The sequence below is a fragment of the Dasypus novemcinctus genome, chromosome 5 (assembly GCF_030445035.2).
Source record: "Dasypus novemcinctus isolate mDasNov1 chromosome 5, mDasNov1.1.hap2, whole genome shotgun sequence".
Classification (NCBI taxonomy): Eukaryota; Metazoa; Chordata; class Mammalia; order Cingulata; family Dasypodidae; genus Dasypus; species Dasypus novemcinctus.
The window spans coordinates 44,168,285-44,189,271 of record NC_080677.1 but is presented as its reverse complement, the minus strand read 5'-3'; the positions used below and the strand labels follow the sequence as shown (position 1 = coordinate 44,189,271).

The 20,987-nt window shown below is 33.3% G+C and overlaps 1 protein-coding gene across 1 annotated transcript in view; it reads right to left on the bottom strand.

The window, feature by feature from the left end:
• Window positions 1–440: 440 nt before the first annotated feature.
• MEOX2 (mesenchyme homeobox 2) overlaps window positions 441–20,987 on the bottom strand; it is a 70,407-nt gene continuing 49,860 nt past the window's right edge. Inside the window, exons 2-3 of the mRNA XM_004467937.5 lie at window positions 15,232–15,404; window positions 441–1,834 (exon numbers count right to left, since the gene is read on the bottom strand). Of these exons, the coding sequence (XP_004467994.1) occupies window positions 1,610–1,834; window positions 15,232–15,404 (398 nt within the window). The 3' untranslated portion in view covers window positions 441–1,609. The remainder of the gene's footprint in view (window positions 1,835–15,231; window positions 15,405–20,987) is intronic.

Genomic DNA, 20,987 nt, shown 5'->3' with positions numbered 1-20,987 from the left:
TTAATGTTTTTTCTCTATTTCTATTTCTAATTAGTTGTGGAGGGAGTCTAGCAATGTTTCTAGGTATTTGAAGTTAAATTTTTAAACTAATGAAAACCAATGTTATAAAGTTCTTACAATAAATAGGATTTAGGAGTCAATGCACATGTAATTGTGCCAGGCACAAAATAAATTAATATAATCCTTGATCTTTAAGAGTCTTATTTTGGTAATTCTCCATCAGGTCTGTGGGTTATATTTACTTTATATAGCTTATTTTTCACAGCAGTGAATCTGGATGTTTTGATTTAAAAACCATTGGAATAATTCATATATATATATATATAATGTATAATTTTAGAAATGTATGACTGTTTTGCTTAGTGTGGTGAATAGTTTCTTAAGAATTTCTATTAAAACATATCAAAATTTAGGAAATCAACATAGGGAGACTAAAATTATTTACAAAGGATCATTTATTAAACACTTCTTTACAAAATACAAAAGATTGTTCTGTATGAATACATCACATGAAAAAATAATGTTTTTTAACTGAATTTAATTATAAGACATTCAGAATTTTGTTGCCTATTAACATGAGGAATCAACTTTGCTTTGCAACTTGTGTAACACCATTGCCAGTTGGAGGGGGGAATCATTTTTCTTATTAATTAAATCATAGTCATAATAGCTAACATTTTATAGAAAGAAAATCAGACAATGTTTGCCATACTAAGTTCTTTCTGCAAGGTAACTGACTTGCCTATGATCCTAAAAAAATTTTCAAGCTACAAGATAGGAAGAATTGAGGAGCTAGGTATGTTTTATAATAATGTATTAGCAGCCATTGATAATAAATGCAACATAAGATTTGTTTTGTCTGTGGTACAAGATTATGTCCTCTCAGACTCTACTGTATTTTTCTCTACTTGAACACAAGTAAGCATGTAATGATTGTCTTGGGGATGACAAAATGTATAAAAAGACGAGAAGCTGGTTGTCATCGTGAGTGCCTATTTTCATCAGCTAATATGAATGTGTTGCTAAAATTAGTGAAGACAGGAAAATGGCAACGATAATATATACAGAGTTAAAATACATTTCTTATCCACTTAAGAGTAATCTCAGGCACTGTGGCTGTTCAGGATAAAATGTTTCATGGTTTATTCTTGATAGCAATTTAATTTTCAGTGCAAAAGCAAGAACAAATACCTTCCCACTGTCATATACATGACCATGTACATCTGGAATGTTCAAAGCAAATTCATCTTCTTCATCTTCACTGTAGAGGCACCTTGAATACAAATGTTTCATGGTTTGCTCTTGATAGCAATTTAATTTTCAGTGCAAGCAAAAGCAAACACATACCTGCCCACTGTCCTACACACGACCACACACATCTGGAATATTCAGAGCAAGTTCACTTTATCCATAGTCATTGTGGAGGCATCTTTAATAAGTGGCACTTAGTGTAAACCCTCTATAAATCACAAAAACCAGACTGAGATGCCTGAATTTAATAATATTAAAAATCGCTGTCATAGTCATCTCTCTGTGTAAACGATGTTTGGTAAGGCTTGCCATCACAACATTACTTTCCTGAGAATGGAGCTGGTCCCCTCTGTGTATATCATAAGTGTGCATGCTCTGAGCTGTGGTCACTGTCATGGCTGTCTTCGTTTGCTAGAGAGTCCCCTGTGTGCTGCAGGGTGGCTGCACCAATTCCTGAAAGCTCTGAAGGGAGAAGTGTTCCTTTTTTCACATTCACCAGTTCCTTTTCTCGAGCTGCAGCTCCTTGCTGTCCTCCTTTTACCCTCTTCCACTTCATTCTCCTGTTCTGGAACCACACTTTGACCTTTAACAAGAAAGTGAACAGATGTGAAAAAGAAAATTAAATGGGTATTTTTTTTCTCCTTTTTTTGTCATCAGTGAAAAATAATTCCTCAAAAGCTTTTACAAGGACACTCTAAAGGAGTAAATGTGAAAGAGATCAAAATTGAATTTATTCAGGTTCCATGATCATAATGACAATTTTAAAACTTTTGAAAGTACTATATTTTGCTGTTATGCCATATAATATAAAAACAGAAAAAGACAGAAAAGAATTCTATTACACAAGGTCGCTCAAGGATATTTGGCTCTAGAAAGAGCTTCTAACAATTACAGCTGACATTTTAATATTTGTTTTGGTTAAACTATTTTCCTCCAAGTTCTCCTTTGACTTGACATATAGCTGTCAATTTCTGGGCCAATTTAAAACAAGCCCAGATGAAGATGTATCTGAAAGGTCATTCTGCATCATTAAATCATTACAGTCAACTGCTGCTTTCACCAAGCTTTATTGAACCATTGTAGTTCACAGTAAGCCCATCTTCTTCAGAACTCCTCTTGTGTTTTGTTTTGTTTTTGCCTTTAGTATTTTCATTTTACTTTGCAAATAGATGATTCTAATCATTTCTTTAAAATATGGTCAAAGACAAAAATACTCATCAACTCTTAAGTTATAAAACTGAGATTATATATTATATAATTCACATCAGTTTGTAGAGATGTTTTCCTTCTAAAAGCTTAATTGAATTTGCCTACTATATTTAATGTATACACAAGTTGTAAAAACAAAATAAAATGAAATAAAATAAAATAAAATAAACATGCATTTAGCAGCCAGCCCTCCATTGTCTAAGTCAGAATAATATTGGCACAATTGAATCTTCTGGTTATGTGTTCCTTTCACATTGGCTTTTTCATGGTATATTTTTGTTACGTGTTGTTTTTTTTTAAAATATTGCAGTTCTGTCTATCCCACCTGAATTTACAGTAAGCATGAATTTACCACTTATCATCCCCAAGCTAACTTTAAGAAACAAAAACAAAACATAAGAAAACAAAACACACAGATTTATCACATGTGATCCTAAAATATGCACTGTTCACATTTGCTTGTTTCTGTAGGCTGATCAGAATGGATTGTTTTTGACTATAAACTTCTATGCCATTTACTTAAAGGACCTATATTCTTTCATGTTTATAATTGTATTCCATTTTGTGAATATATTACAATTTTTCCACTTTCTTTCTTTTTTTATAAATGCATTTGTATTCTCATAACCATGTGCTGGAACTTCTCTGGGTATATGACCAGAGGTTGCACTTATAAGTCACAGGGTATATTATATGATTGTCAAACTTAACAAGATAATACAGAAAAATAGTTTTCCAAAGTGGTATCAATTTAATGCCCCTCCTACACACACACCATACTCAGACACCAGTGAGTAAGAGTTCCTATTGATCCACAACTTTAACAACATTTGTTGTTATCATCCCTAACTTTTTGCCAATACGATGACTATAAATGTTCTCTCACCTTATTCTTATTTTGCATTTCCTGATTACCTATGAAGTTAAGTGTCATTTCAAGTGTGAATGGCCCACTTGCATTTTTTCTTTTGTGAAAATCTCTCCATGCTTTGTTTGCATTGCTTCTTATTCTCTGTAGACTTTATAAAACATGTTCTGGAAGCTAATTTAATTATTTATGGCTATATGGTTACTACTACCTTCTCTGAAATTATGACCTGTTTTTTACTTTCTTTAGTGTATCTTTTGATCATCATAAGCTCTTATTATTAAAGTATTTTAATTCATCATTCGATTCTTTTATGGCTAGCCACTTTGTGTCTTCTTTAAGAAATTATTCCCTCTGTTAAGGTCACAAGGATTCTTCTATGGCTTCTTCTAAGAGTTCTACAGGTTTGTTTTCAAATTGAATTGCTGAATCCATAAAGTATAAATTTACTTTTTTCCACATGGATAACAAGTTGTTCTAGGACCATTTTTTTAATAGTCCAAGCTTCCACAGTGCTGGCTTGTTATGCCTGTCATGCGTCAGGTTTCCCTACAGGCAGGGGTTTGCTGCTGTGCTCTATGTTCTCTTCCTTTAGTCAGTGGTTCTATCCCTGTGACAAAACCACACTGTCTTAAACACTATCATTTTATAAGTCTTAATAGCTAGTAGGAGAATTCTCCTGTGTTATTCTTTTTTCTCAGGAATATTTTGAATACACCCCATTTTTATTTTAGCAATGATCTCAATTTCTATAAATACAGGACTAAATGCACAGTAAAGGGAGATACATTAAATTTTCAGAGGTGTATATATTTCACTGGACTTTGAACTGCTATGGTCCACCAAGACTAGCACAGTTTCCAGAAAACTTGCATCACAAAATACTTAAATGGAGATACTTCTCAACTCTGGATTTTCACTGACTTATTGGGCCTATATTGAAATCGTATTTCATGCATTACCCATACAGACATCATTCCATTTGACAAATATTAAAAAACAAGAAAATGTAGTAAAGAAGGTTGATTAAAAATTCAAAATCAACTAGTTGGTAAGTGTTCAGTTCATATGTTATTATAACTTAATGAGGGAAAAATGAATAGTGGCCTGTTCTTGCACACCTACACAGAACTAGGCAACCATAGGAGGTGATGTATATGCATTATTTGTAATTTTTCACAATTTTCCAAATATTGTTAACATTATTCCTATTTCATAGATGAAGTTGAGATTCAAATGTCAAAGGACTTTCCTAAGATTACACAGATGGGAAAAAGTGGTGCCAGGATTTAAACCTGGTTTGTTTGGCTCCAGTTGCTGTTTTGCTTTTTCTTCCTATTATATTTCAAACTCATATTTTTTAAGCATTCAGGATAAAAAGTAAATCATAAAATATGTGGGCTCCATCCATATGATTACTGTAATTCAGGTAATTCTCCCACTCAATATAATGAGGTTTGCAAATATGACACAATTTTCCTGTACTATAATTTAGGTAATTATACTACTCAATTTAATTGCCTTTGCAAACTTGACTTTGGATGTTGTATTAGACCTTTTCCACATGACTTGGGTTCTATTCTTGGCTTCGCTTCTGAGTTTTTGTGTGAATTTGAGAAATCTGCCTCAATTTTCATATTTGTAATATTGGAATAACGAGCCTCTGAAGATTCTCCATAGGGAGGTTTTCTCCACAGACAAACCCAGATGGAGCAAACACTTAAGTCATTATCATCATTGTCACCAAGAGCTGAAACATCTTGTCAAATTAATGTTGGCAGAAAAATGGGACAAATAGATTTCTGAAAATCTGCACTTATTTCCTTCTCTGGGTGGAATGGGACAGTAAGAGTATAATAGCATAAAATCTGATATGTCCCATTCTAAATGAGAAAAATCGAAGAAGACAGTATTAATTTTAGAAATAGTATAGCCTGTTTTGCAACATTTTCTATATTTATCATGTCACATTTCATACCTTTCAATATTTTTTCAAAATGGACTGATAAATGACTTCATATCTGTCAATAGCAGGTGCATGTGTGTGTGTGATGCATTTAATAATTATTAATTATCCTAATATATTTGCATGCTATTTCCTTTAGGGCTTAGATTACAAATTTGAACTCCATGTGTTTAGAAATGGAACAAAATCAGCAACAGATATATGATGGGTACATATTTTAGAAATGGAACTTCAAAAGTCAGTAGATCCAGATTTTTTTCCCATATATACTACAAAATATCAGTGTATCAAAATGAGGAGAGGAAGATTTTTGGAAAAAGCATAGGTTTTTCTGTTATCAACACAGTATTAGAAAAAAATTCAAAAATAATTCTGGAATATAAATTAAGATTGCTATTAGAATAATAACACCCAGAAGAATTATAAATAAAGAAATGTTATAGTTTAATTTAGTGCCACTTCATCATTCAGGCTTCATTGGCTGGATATAAAAGATATTGGTTTTTATTTTAAAGATAGATAAAATAATCACCAAATACCTAAGATTTTATTTTCTAAATTATTTATTTAGAAAATGTGGTGCCAGGATTTAATTATTTTGAATAAACTGTATGAATATTTTTCATATAATAATCTGCATTTATAAACTAAGTGAAGGGAAAATAATCTCACATTTCCTTGGTGATGACATTTCCTTGGTGATGGTAATTCCATTTATTCATCCATTCATAAATTCAAAACTATTACTGAATGTCTAGTAGTGGATACTGTATAAATCAAAGATGGGAAGTTTTGGAGTAAGGAATACATAAGTTAATAAACATAGTTCATGCCCTCAAGGCAGTCACAATCAAGAAAAAACAGACTTGGAAATAACAGATAGTTAGCTGGCTGTATATGAAGTTGTCCATGAATACTGAGATGTGAAAGAGCTACCTTCATAATTCACAGATGTCCCTAAACTGCTTTGCTATTCTAGTTGGTGTCATTGCTAATCCCCTATTAAGAGATTTCTCTAAGGGTCCATGAGGTGGCATAGAACTCTTTTCCTCTACTCTCAATATCCCACACTGCTAAACTGCCATAAATTATTTTAGCTAATGATTTCCTCTGGGAATCGCATGCTCTTTTAGTCATTCCAATGGCAAGCTTCAGTGAATAAATTCAGAAGACACATACCTGTCCTCTTAAGGTTTACAATATAGCAGGAAAACAAACAAACAAATAAGTGTCTGTATTGTCACATAATGTCCTAACATGGCAAAAGAGGCAAATGAATGGATAGAAAGATGAACTACATAATTGCCACAACCCATATTTATATAATACCATAAATGCCTGTCTTCTGAAGAAACAAACAACCATAACTCCAGACATCTGGATAAAAACTGAACATTTCAGTGATATATACAGATGTCTTTAAACATCTGGCATTTGTGCATTTAATATTCCAACTGTTTCCATTTTTATCTGGACACATGAAATACTGTAGACACTGTCTAACAAATATTTATTCACATTTTTAACATGTGAAAACATGCAAAAAGTAATTATGCAAACACAATGTGCAGATTTAATCACATACTGATTGATTAAATTTGATCATGGCAGTTGATCTAGTAAGGTCAATGTAAATAGACCCTGAAAAGACCAAAGTAATTCGGTGGCAAAGTTAGAAGCTGAACTTGTGAATCTGAACTAAGAATGCTTTAAGGTAAAGATAAAAAATGGGGAAAAGAAAATTTCTTTACTTTTCCTGCCTAAATGGATAGATTTATATCTTATTAAAAGAAGGAATCCCTGACTATTTCCCAGAAACTCCGGGGAACTAATAGTTAATTGACTGTGTTGTTTTGACAACAGTGAAACGTGGGTTTGGGAGGTGGTTGGTTGTGTAGTCACAATTGATGACAAAGGATACAATTCCTATTTACAGGGTTGCCTCCCACATTTATCCTCTATTTTAGCACCATGATTATAACAAGGGAATGATTTCCCTGCCTCTATCATTTGAATCCTCTTTCCTTGTGATTTCGCCCCTTAGAATATTTGGGAATTAAGCTCACTAAGGTAGACATAAAAAATTATTTTGCATGTTTTTAAACAAATTGACTATGCATTTTCTATTGTCTTGGCATGAGCAAACAAAATACTTTAGCAAGAAATAACTCTTTTGAGGGGCAACAAATTTAATTATTCATAATAAATTTTAATGTTATAGGGAGTATAATAGGCTATTTTTTAAATGTTTCATTCTTCTTTGCAAACAATATACCCTATTTGATGAGCAAAATTTTAGAGGTTTGATTTCTTTTAATTTAATCTTTTAGAAATGTTACAGTACTTATAAAGTCTAACAATTATCCCTCTTTCTAGCATAACTGATGGAATTCCGTTCAAATAGCCTATTTCATCAGTACTGATTTACAGTGAAAAATTCACTAATCCTAATCCTATTGTTTGCACAAGAAAACAATTAAATATCTCTTCTAATTATTTTATGCGAAATATTGTTTAGTTAAATGCATCACGAATAAATGACTGGCAAATTTGAGTGAAAAATATTAAAAACAATTTTTACAGATCAAGAGCAGTAGAATATTGACAATTTCCTGTGGTTCAATCTAATGAAATTAATATTCTGATTGTTTCCAGGCAACTTGAAGGCCTTCATCATAATGTGGATGATACTACTACACTACACTGGTCATCTCATGTATTAGATACAGGGGCTCCATCCTTAGATCCAAGATTATCGCAAAACTTATAAAGATAATGATTTCTATTTTATGAATGTATATAAAAACTGGGGAAAAAAATAGTCCACACTTTCATTAAGAAAAGTTCAACAATATTAAAAACCTACCCAGTATTAAAAAATTAGAAACTGTAAACAGATTTGAAATTCAAAATATATCCTAGAATAATGCATCTCTGAGTTTTTAAGAGCAGTCATGGGAATATAGGAGCCAATTGGCACAATGCCTTTAGCAGCCAAGTCCTCTACAAACTATCAGTTCTTTTAGGCATGTGTTTATTATTTTACAGATGTCATAGAACGTAGGCATATACTTGTCTGTCTATAGAAGAACTTAATAGAAATTCTCTTTAAAATTGAAGATGCCAACACAAAGCTTCTACTGGTTTCTCAAATTTCCATGAGCTTCTTAGTTTTAGATTTATTCTTGATGACATGAAAAAAAAAATCATATGTATACAAAGTCTAGGAAAAGAGCATGGGGTGTTCTTTCATAACAAAAGATTCTTTCTTTAATATCACACCTTAAATGATGATCCTGTGATTCAAAGCATGAGATGTTCCAGTATGTTTTAGTGATTTGTTGATTAGATTAAAAGTAGATGAATGTTTGTTTACTTATTGAGGATATTAGGGAAGAAAATGTGGGACATTTTAAAATAGACAAAAAAAAAATGGAAGAATTTTCCATTCATTACATAAGTTTGATGAAATTCTACAGCAAGAATCTGTAGAAATATTTCAATAATGTTTCTGGAATAAATTCTCAGTCCATATATATAGATAGATGAACGGAGAGAGACAGAGGCAGAGAGACAGAGAGAGACGGAGGGGGGAGAGAGGACAGTATTTTAGAGGAAAATAGGTTCTTTATTCTTAAGTCCAGTTCAGTAAGGTTAGGGCCTTTTTACCCTGAGGTTTATTTTTTATTTTATTTCCAACTTGAATGAATTTATATTTGTAAAGAATTAGAGAGTAGTTTCTTATTTTTTTATTATTTACTTCATGCAGGAGAGATTTCTGAAAATTAAATTCAAAGTTTGAACTAATATTCTGCTAGTTATTGCTACTTTATTATTGATCCTTCTTAAATTGCTTTTTCTACAAAATAATCTTTCTTTTCTAAAATTTAAGGCAGTTTTGAATCTGGGTTTACAGCTGTTCACATATTATCAAAACACATTTTAAAAAATTACTCTAGAATATCTTTGTCATTTTTGAACTAAGATTCCATACCATATAATACTATCAGCTATTCTATACCACCCTACCCCAATTCTTCCAGTTTGGAACAAAGTCTCACTTAATATTCCAAAATATTAGGCACCAGGAATTAAAAAGGAACTAAAATTAAACATTTTGCTGTTAATACGTGTCTGTTAAATAGTACTCTGAAGAAATGAAGAAATAGTCTAAAATCATTGGCCACACAGGTAGCCTTGGATTAGCATGATGACATAATATTTCTGGTCATGCATATATAATCTATATTTAAATAACTAAAACTTTTCATATAAATTTAGAGGAATAAAACTGCAAAGGAGAGGAATTGTTTTAAAAATCTGAGCAAAAGACAAAACCACTGTTTATTTAGCACACCCAAAAATTCTCCTTTATAGTCATCCAAAAAAATGGATGGGTATTTTGAAAACACTTGGCACTGGGGACATTTGGTGATTTATGAGTAACAAACAAAACATAATTCCTCTTATTTCCACTGAATGGAATATGATCCAATTAGGTGGGATTTTCCATTTATCTTGGCAAAATTATCATGAATTTCATCTTTTTATTCCGGTAATCTTAGCTAGTTTACAGATCTCCTATATTGCATCTTTGGTAAATTCTGTGAAAAAGATTTTGTGAATTGGAAAGATCTCCTATTCTTTCTGTATTTGGAAATCATAACTATAAAAATGTCCATTTTGTCACTCCTTTTATATGCTAATACAGCTGCTTTCTCTCTTCATCCCACTGTGAGCTTTTAAAAAATTGGTGAAAACTTCTCCAAGTTTATCTGATGGAACAAAAAGTCAGAATAAGCTTGTCAAACTTATTTAAAAAACCTTGGGGCAACAGAGTCCTTAGACTGAATGGCTCTTCAAAAATATTCTAAGTGGCCTGCCAATTGGGAATTATTAGCTGTTTGAGAAGAATATATGAGAATGTGTCATAATGGACATGGAAGCTTGAAAATTACTTAAGTGGTAAAAGCTCTGTAAAAGATTAGATAATGAATAATATTTGAAGCTCAATTTTATTTTAGGGTCTCCATTTTTATTTATATAAAATAATTTTCTTTAATGCCTATGTGCTAACATGGAATTATTCTGCAGGCTAAATCTCGTTTTCATTTTCTTCTTCTTTGGCTAGATAGAGTTCAAGGGGAATTTTCAACTTACCTGACATGAAAAGACATTGAATTTTGGAAGACACAAATTTACGATTCTGGCTTTTGTGAGATTACATTACTATTCTTCATGGAGAAATTTGGAATATTCTAGTCTTGAGGAATAGTTAAGGATTTTCTAAGAGAAAAGGTAGTCATTCATTGCAAATCTTTATAATAGCACATGTGTGGTCCATCATAAAGTATGTGGCAGGAATTCTGATTGGTGATATAGGAAAGGTAAATATATTTACATATGACATAGTTATACACATACATATACAGGCGAGCACATAAAATTTATAGATGAAAATCACATAAAATTTCTAGATGAAAATATAATGAAAATAAGTTTTCATTAAGGATGGAAATATTTTTGGAAAACAATTCTGCTATGGAACAAAATTATTTATATTTATTCTTTTTCCTCTCTACATTTTCTACCCATGAACTGTATCTCTGCATTTGAACCCTAAAAAAGCTTTTACAAAGTAAGAAAAGAAAGAAAACTACTTTAGCAGATTTAGGGAATTCTATTAAAGCCAAGGAAAATATTGAACAATATACGATTCTGTATATTATTCTTTGGTGTATACATTTAAGTTACTTTATGAAATCTTATGTTATTTTAAAATCTGGAAAAGGTAAGCCCTGCAGATTGGAAATGAAAGAAAATACATATCTATAATCAGAATATTTTACACGTGGAGATCTCATAAAGAGTGTGCTATTTAAGAAAACAGAGTCAAGATATGAATTGCACAGATCAACATATATGACATTAATGCAAATGCCATGTATTAGCATGTATCTGTACTCCAAATTAAAGAAGTTGAATAAAAAGGTTCAGTTTTTAACACTTTGTCTTTAACTTTAAAAGGCTAGCCTCCAGAAAATAAGCTGAAAATATTTTACTAGGACTAGAGAGTCCTGCCATTTTGGAGGAAAAAGTTCTCAGATCAGATCTTCGACAATAGAAAGAATGATGATTAAGAGCATTCAATAATTTTTTCCTGACAAATTGAGTCCAGAAAATGTAAGTAAAGCCTTTAGACTCTTAATTTAAGATAGAACATGTATACAGAAATGTAGAAATTTAAAGAATATTTGGCATAACCTGGAATATTCTTCTATACAACCCTGTCATACCTCTCTTGTAACAACACTCACCACAATTGTTAATATTGTTTGGTTTTTTGCCTCTTCTGTACGTTCCAGCAGACACTTGTCTAGCTTAAATTTAACAAGATTTTATTCCTGGCACACTGCTCAACAAATATTTGGTTGTAAAAGGAATTAATTCACATGCCAAACATAGCAAAGATTCCACTTTCCCCTGGGCTGGGCTGTATTTTATAATTTGCATTAAAAACTCTTTCCTATCCATTATGACATAAAAACCTGAGTAAAAGGAAGAGCAGATAGTTTTAATTCCTGTTTTGTGACTCAGGGAGATGGTTACTTGCCTAAGAATACACAATGCCAAGCGCAAATCTAGGATTTCTATTCAACTTTTTCCCATAACAATTCAATTATTTCTAACCAACCCATAGTCACTCTCTAAATAATAGTTCTGCTATGGAACTTAGATTCCACAGGCTTAGTATATCCTTTTCATATTAATTGCAAACATGCAACGAGAGATACATGCAATAAAAAAATCTGCAAATATCAAATGTTCATTTCTTTGAAAAAATAATCATCTCAAGTTTATTATTTATTTTTTTATGAGATTGTAGTTAGATTGTTGCAATAGTGCTCTCCAATGAATCTCACATTTCTATATCTACACCATTAGGTGGTCCCCTCCTACACTGACACTGAGCCTGGCCATATAACTTGCTTTGGCCAATGGGACATTAGGAAATATGACGAAAGCTGAAACTTGAAAAGCCCTTACACTTAGTGCATCCTTCTCAATGCTCCTGAAATTGCTTCTGCTACCATGTGAAGAAGCCCAAGCTAGCTTATTAGAAGTTGAAACCACATGGAATGGAGACAAGCTGTTCCTGCTGAGGCTGTCTAGACCAACCAGCTCTTAGCCAAGCTTAGACTGCAGCTGCATGAATAGATCTAGGTAAGACCAACAGAATTGTCTAACTGACTCCAGTCCAAATCCCTGGCCTACAAAATTGTGAGCAAATAAAATGATGATTGTTTGGAACCACTAAGATTAGGGTAGTTTGAAAGACAGCAAAGGGGATCTTATAGAAAAGTGAAATCTGCTTTTAAAACAAAGATTGGAAATAGTGGGTATTTGTGTGTCTGTATATATATATACAGACTTCTTGCATATAATTGCATATAATTCTTTTCCAAGCATGGCAAGTCAGTTAGGAAGAAAGAGGGAATATCCAACATACTTCAAAATTCCCAAACTAGATTTACAGAACTGCTTCTAATAAGAAATTCTCTTTAGAGGAAATGTGAAGCATCTAGTCTATGACCAGATAACACCAGATAACCAGAGACCAGTCCCAGATTAACAACTACAGAATCTTTACTTGTCTCTTGGCCGAGAGCCCATCATTTCTGTAGACTGGAAGCAAACTCTAGTTTCTTGTTTCCCTCATGTATTATATAAAACATAGTTGCACTTCCTGGAGCTTATTGTCTCTATATAAGGATACTGATATGTAATTACCTCTCCTCTTTTTTCCCTGCTACCGGTTTTAAAAAAAAGAATAAAAATAAAACAGATGTCTGATGATGTAGATTTTGGATCCTGCTTTCTGGCACACCAAATGTTGTACACTTATAGAGGGAGTTCTAGTGTGATATTTAAGAGAAGGAAAACGTTGTGCTCTATGGCTTTGGTATAGTCATAATATTTAATAAAATATAAATTGCCAGTAAATAAAACCATATGAAAGTGTTCTTCTATACGTATCCACAATCAAAAAATATCCCACCAAAACCTGAAATACAGAAATTAACAGAGGAAAGCAGATGATTTAAGAAATTTGGTAGAATAACTTGTTCTTCTAAGACATGTATTCATTTGTCCACACCCTGTTGATATTTTTTTGGTTCCAATGGAATCCCTGGAGGAGGTGCATACAGTGAAGGAGGAAATGAGGCTCTAGCCCTAAGAGTGCCAATCACAACTGCGCTGTCCACAAAGATGTTTGCCTTTGCCTTTCAGGAATGTTTTTCTAAAGATTAGCAACCGTTAACCATCAGTAGGCTAGATTCTACTATGGCAAATTAGAATCTACACAAGGAGGAATTATTGGGGCAAATCATTTGCCACTTGAATAAAATTCAAGTAGATACCTAAAAGGGGATTAATTTTAAATATATGTATATTATTTGGTCTCATTAACTGGGGTCCACAGATCATTAAAAATTTCAGTGTTCTCTAAATGACTGGGTAACAGAATTTTGAATTTTGGAGGCCAGTACAATTTCAAAAAATATTTTGGGTAATGGGGCAGAAATATTTACCATTGACCTGTGAACCTTTGCTTTCACCAATCCCCGGTTGCCGTGCACCAAAACTGGAACATATGGCTATTTTTTTTTGGACACGAATTTGTAAATGGAAGTGAAATGGGTCATATCCAGGTGAAACTAGTTAACAGTCAATGCAAAAACCTCCATCTCTTTCTTACCTCTTGTGGTTATCATGGAGACCACATGCCAAAGTACCAGAGAGTCAGATTTGGGGCCCTGAGTGATGATTTGGAACGTTGGACTTGTAAAGTTAGTACAGAGTAAGCAAAAAATGAGCTTTTTGTGTTATGCCTTTGAGGTTTGGGAGATTAATTTTGTTACTGCAATATAACACACCCTATTTTAAGGAATACAAGGAGCTAACTCTGGAGTGCCAACATTCTATTATGCCAAGTTAGGGGATTTTAAAATCTAAGCAAGCAAAATTCCTCAGCATGTACCATAATTCTACAAAGGAAATAATATTTTGAAACCATAAAATAGAAGGGCATAATCTCAAAATAAAGAATGGTTCCCTAAACTGAATACATGTAATTTTCTTTTAAAATACCACTACCTTAGCCTTCGTGTTGCCATTTTGTTGGGCAAAAACCTCATTGTGGAAGCATGTACCTATACTATATCTAGAATTTGGGAACTATAGATTGAGATATCTCAAAAATGGTAAATGAAGATTGTTGAACCATGCAGCAGTTTGATATTATTTATGATTTCCCCAAAGAGATAATAATTATGTTTGTAAATTGGTCTGTTCCTCTAGGCATGATATCCCTTTGATTGTATTGAATTCAGGGGTTTCACTTTTTATTAAATCAAGATTAGGGCTTTACTTCAACCACATCATTAGGACATGCACATTTGAGTCCCCGCCCCTTTAGTGGGCTATATAAATAGATGCTCAATCAAGAACATAGAAGTAGAAACACAGAGAAGAACACAGAAGAAGAGAGACAGCTCTGGGAAGAGAGATGAGTCTCATAGTTTGTAGCTGAACAGAGCACTGAGAAGCCCTGAGATTTGAGCCTTTTGCCAGCCTACAGCTAAGATCTTAAGAAGCTGGGACCAAGGAGCCTTAGGAGGAAGGAGGAAGATTAAAACTTCGCAGACATCGCCATCTTCTTCAACACGTGGCAAATGACTTCGGGTGAGAAAATACCTTTTACAGTACTTTGATTTGGACTCTTCAGGGCCTTGTGACTGTAAGCATCTTCCCAAATAAATACCCTTTACAAAATCCAACAGATTACTGGTACTTTGCATCTACACCACTTTTGGCTAACTAATATAACCCAAAACAAAAAGCAATATCATATAACCATAATTTCCAGCTTTACCTGTCTTTCAGTGAGATCCAGATTCACTGCTATCTCATATCGCCTCAGTCTGGTCAGATAATTATGATGGGCAAATTCTGCTTCAAGTTCTCTGATTTGCTCTTTGGTAAAAGCTGTCCGTTCCTTCCTAGGTTTGCTGTTAACTTCTGACTTGTAATTTCCTTCTTGGGAGTCTGAAAAAAAAAAGTGAGTAAGAGAGCCTTAATTCATTCATTCAAACACATTTAATCATTTATAGCAAAAACATTTAGTGAATAACTACTTTTCCAGGTATTGAGCTCAGCAGGAGAGCTATAGAGATCAAAGATGATAAGATTAGGTTCACATCAACAGGGTGAATTGAATTTCCTATTTACTTTTTAATCTGCCCTCAAGTAACTCGCAGCCTGATTGAGGAATTATCTAATTTCTTCTCATGAAATATGAACAAAATTTTAACAGCTCTTAATATGCTATCATAATAATAACATAAACCAAGTCTTCCTTAGAAAACAATTACAGATGGTTGATTTAGTATCTTTTAAGTCAAAGATTAAATCATATACTTTGATTTAATCCAAGTATCTGGATTAAATCAAACTATTTAATCCATATACTTGAGCTATAAGTAAGACTGAATAGCAAAATCTTAACAAATAGTGGCAACTCAGTTTGTGAGTATTTGAGAAATCCAAATATTCAGGGCAAGTGGAATACAACTGGCCCATAGAAGCCATTTCAAGCTCAAACTAAGAATACGTAAAAATGTGATAAAGTAGCTGAAGTATTTGTACTTTTGATTTTTACTTAAAATTTATTTCAGTTTTCTAATATTTTATGATCCTGTGTATAGAACCAGTGATACTGTTATTAGGTGGAAATACACAATTAGTTAATTTTTCTAAGGGAGAACAGGTATAACATGGGGCATTTTTGGGACATTGGAATTATCCTGCATGACACTGAAAAGATGGATACAGGCCTTTATATATTTTGTCCAAATCTATTAAAATGTGAGGAACAAAGTGTAAACTATAATGTAAACTATAGTTCATGGTTAGTGGCATTGCTTCAATATGTGCTCATCAATTGTAACAAATGTGCCACACTAATGAAAGATGTTGTTAATGGGGGAAAGTGTGTGTTGGGGGGTGATATATAATTTATGGAATGTAAAGTTTCTTTAAAAATAAAAATAAAAAAAAAATTTAATTAACTCTTCTATGAATCCAAATAAGAGAAAGTGATGTAGAAAACATAATGCCTAACCAAAGGTTACCAAGGGAAACATTTTAATTGGTTTTAATTTGTTTATTGACAAGTATAACAGGATATGGCTGATAAAAGACCCTTTTAGACAAATTATCTATCTGTTGTTGTTTTTTTTCATCCACTGAGGCTTTAAAATGCCAAGCAGTAACAACAACAACAAAAAACATTTTCTTTTTCCCTTTCTGTCTGCCCCGGGGAAGTCTAATTGAAGTAAAGAGGGCCCTGTATAAATGGAAATCCACTAGACAAGGCACTCTAATGTAAAAAATTTTGTTTTGACCCTTACCAGAATCTATGCTGGCCAGATGTAAAGTTTTTTAGGTTAAGTAGCCGCAGTAGCAATAGGTTTGCATCAAGATTTTGGCACCACAGCCATTACTTTGCCTTTGATGGATCACAGAGTATGTTCCCGAGACTGGTGCACTGGCAGTGTCGGAAATTCTTCAGGTTTCAACAACCGCATTTCTGGGCTTGTCACTTACCTCCATGTTGACTGCCTCCACCCTTTGGCAGGGCAGGAAGGGCTTCACCCAGCACAAAAAGTGGTTTGTGCTTTGTCACACATAGGCGAATTGCACTTTACAAAAAGCCTTTCGGATCAGGTGAGTTACATAATGGATGATGTGTGCGCGCTCAGGTAGGCCGTGTTTACATCATTACCTGGTTCTCAGTGGAAACTGCAGCCCATGATCCACTCTAGCTAAAGCAAAGGATTTGCCAACATCTTTGGAAGAATTTAGTTATTCTGCCATTGTGTGAGCAAAACTCACAGATGATTGAAAAAAAATTTTTTAACTTTTCCATCAGCTATCTGGCAGACTGCAAACTCAGGCCCAGCACGAATATTCAAAAAAGTCCCTCTTGCAAGGATCCACGCGCTGAAAATGAATCTAAAGAATTTTTGCCAGTTTGGAGCCATGCTCTGTCTGAAATCTGTGACTGATTATTCTTTATGTGAGGACAATGATCTTTTCCCTTTAGTAAAGCAACGCTAGAAACTGACAGCAAAGCCAGAGCGTTTTTCTCATGAGCAATTCAATTTGAGTGATTCATGGTTAGCACATTCCCTTATGTAAGCATGAATGAACAAATTCACATTGAGGAAAGTCGAATAACTTGTATTTATTTTTGCTTCTTTGAAACCTATCTCCTTCAACGTTTGTAATATTCAAAAGGAATTCACAAATACCGCGCCTCCACACACAAACACAAACACTCAAACATGAGCCAAACCTTGGAAGAACAGTCACATGTAATGGCTCTACACACACTCCATTGTAGCTGGGAATATACAACGGGAGGATTTTACATCCAGTGACGATATTTAAACAAAAGTCTGGCTATCATTCAACGTTTAAATCCAAAAGCAACTTACTGTATGCCTCAATTCCAAACCAAAATGCTCATAAGTTTAAATCTAGTCCCTAAAATGGTGTGGGCTATGCACATTTACATTTACTCATCACAGATGGAATAATTACACTGAAATTAATATGACAAAGGGTGGCTGTGGGCCTCTTGACATCATCACCTGAGGGAGAAAATGTCAATAAAAATGAAGTAGGACAAGTGTCAATCCCACTGACACTTCTATCCTTGTATCTATGATTCTGTTGTGCTTTTTATCAGTGAAGTTCCCACTTTTCATTACCTTTTAAAAACACAGCTCCTTGGAATTGCATTTCTATGTTTGTAATTCCTCAAAACTTGGGTTGTTGACAATTTTTGTGACTTTCAATTTCTTATTTCTTTTTTTTTTTTTTTACAGTTGCCAAGGTCTGTCATTTTCTGGCCCTGTGGCCAGATAGTAACTTCTACTGCCACATAGCTAGCTTTTCTTGGTGTAAAATGGTGGAAACTCTGCTTTCGTCAGATTTCCCATCAGCTTCCATGTTTCCAAGCTCTTTTAACTGAGGCAAAACTCCTTCCGTTTTCCTCAATTTCCCATATTCTATGCAAAAATGGTAGGTAGATGCTGAGGGGGAATCTGGAAATAGCCTTCCTTTTTTCCCTACAACTACAAAAGATATGTCTCCATCTGTATAGATACTCCAACATGAAATATTACAATTGTTTTTTGTCTCAGATATTTTAATGCACATGTGGGTGTGCCCTCATACTCCCTCACCACTTCAAGGAAATGTTGACTTTACCAGTTCAGGTATCACTGGCAGTCCCAGTCCCCTAACCTTTACTCCCAGGGACTATGTTAATGGAAGAAGTCTGCAATATTTCCACAGAGGATAAAAATTGCCCCCCCAAGGATCATTTCTGTCTGGCATTTAGAACTTCTCCAAATGCGACTATTTATTTCCCCTAGTGCAAGAGGATTCCAGAAGATAATAACGTTTTATTGCAGACAAGTAACATGAGGGCTTAGTCTATTCACTAGTGGGAGAGCATGCTTTTAGGCAAATTAGAAATATTAAAGTATGATTGAGTCTAGTTTGGGCTATTCTGGATAAACATAAGTTGTTTAAATGAAGAACATAATTTACCTAGGTCTGTACAATATCAAAACATAAAGGAGTATCTACATAGCTTGTACTAAAATGAATTCTTACTTCATTATCTGAAGAAAGAATGAATGCTAAGCATTAGCATATTTCAGTCCTTTGCAAATTCTTGAACCAATGTGTTATAAGCTTTTAAAAATGATATTCTATTTTATTTCCAAAGCTGCACAAGCAGCAGATATAGGAAGATAAACATAGGGGGCATGGATGGAGGCAGGAAAATTTATAGAATAATCCTATTGATACTAGTAATTTTCACATTTAAACAGGAAATTGCCTTCCTTATAGGAAATATACCCTGCTTCTTACTCCAGCTTCTTAATGAGTGGGCATTTCAGCCTTTCGAGAATTATTTTTTTCAAAGCAAACAACCTTCCCTGGGGTTCTTAAATCCTCTTGCCAACCCAGATTTGAGAACCACAACCTTAGTGAGCTACTATTACTGATATATGTGTCCATTACACACTGATGAATATGAGAGTAGAAGTAAGATTGAAAACTGTTATGCTAGATATAGAATTGAAATCAGCACTAAAAACATCCACTACTTCCTATACATTTGCTTGGAAAAATTATAGCTATGATAGTTTAGGAAGTTTTATAGTGTTCTATTAAATTAGAATGGTAGTAGTCATCTTCAACATGCGAAAATTATCCTAGTTGCTAGATTAGTGATTGTCATTTAGTGAATATGCTCAGATTTTCACCATCTGTCCTCTCCATTCTATTACCATTTCCTCAACTATTCATGGAGTAGTCTAATTTCCTCTCAGAGATGAATTGTCATATAAATTCCACTTTAATGAAGTCCAGATTGATTAATTTTTATTATATTTTTATAGCCGATTGCATGTTAGGAATTTATAGAATATATCCTACTTATTTCTGTTAAGGGAATTTTGTTCTTACTTGGTGGGGTATATTGAAAGATTAACTGTGTATAGTTGAAAACTTTGTGCAATAGTCCTTCAATTTTAGTTTACAAATCTGAATTTTTTTCCCATTAAATTTGTTTGTTTTTAATTTACTAAATCTGAAAGTAAGATTAATCATAGTTTAATATGGGACTGTACAGGTATTTAGCATCTAAACAGAGATTGTGATTGCTGATTTATTGCACAAATAATGTAATATGAAGTAAGGAAGATGTAAAGGAATGTAATATAAAGGAAGAAGGTATTGAAACCTGAAATGTATAGGTAGCAGATACTGGGTATTGTAGTGAAAAGAGTTTGGAAAGGCTTATTTCCAGAAATACCTTATTTTAAACGTGCCTAGACTGTGAAAAGTTACCAAAGAGAAAGAGTGAATTAACCCAGGTTATTGTGTGTGTGTGTGTGTGTGTGTAAAGATATAGCACAGGTTTCTTCTTTAAACTGGTACCAATTTAGTAACCTAGACAGAATGTAAATATGAACAGTTTGAAAGCATATACTTCAAAATTTACATAAAAATGAAATATCCAAATTTCTAAAGTAATCAATACCTTAGATATAGATGTTTCCTCTGAGGAGGTAATGCTTTTGCCTTGGCACTTACATTGCATTCCTGAGATAAACTGGCAAATATTATAACATAGTCTTTCTCTTTGCTTCTTATTCTTTCCTCTATAATTTTGAGATGATGGTAGTTAGAGAAATTTTACCAAATTTAAAATAGATACCTAGGCCATAACTCATTTCAATTCTCTGCTTTTTTGACACCCAGCAACACATGAATCCAATTTTACCTTATAACCTCTTTTTAGTAGAGTCCCTTTGCTTTAAATTGGTTTTAACAGTCATTTGTTCACATTTTTTTATTTTCTTGCATTTTCTATTATTGTAACTGATCATAAATTAACAAATAGGTCTTACCTCACTAAGTTGTATTTTAGGCACTTACTAACCCTTTAATAGATTGCAACTTGCCTTGATGTATGTTAAAATTTTTAGATAGCCAGAGGCCCTTATCTGTGACTCACTGAACTGCAACCCAGATGCCTTGTTT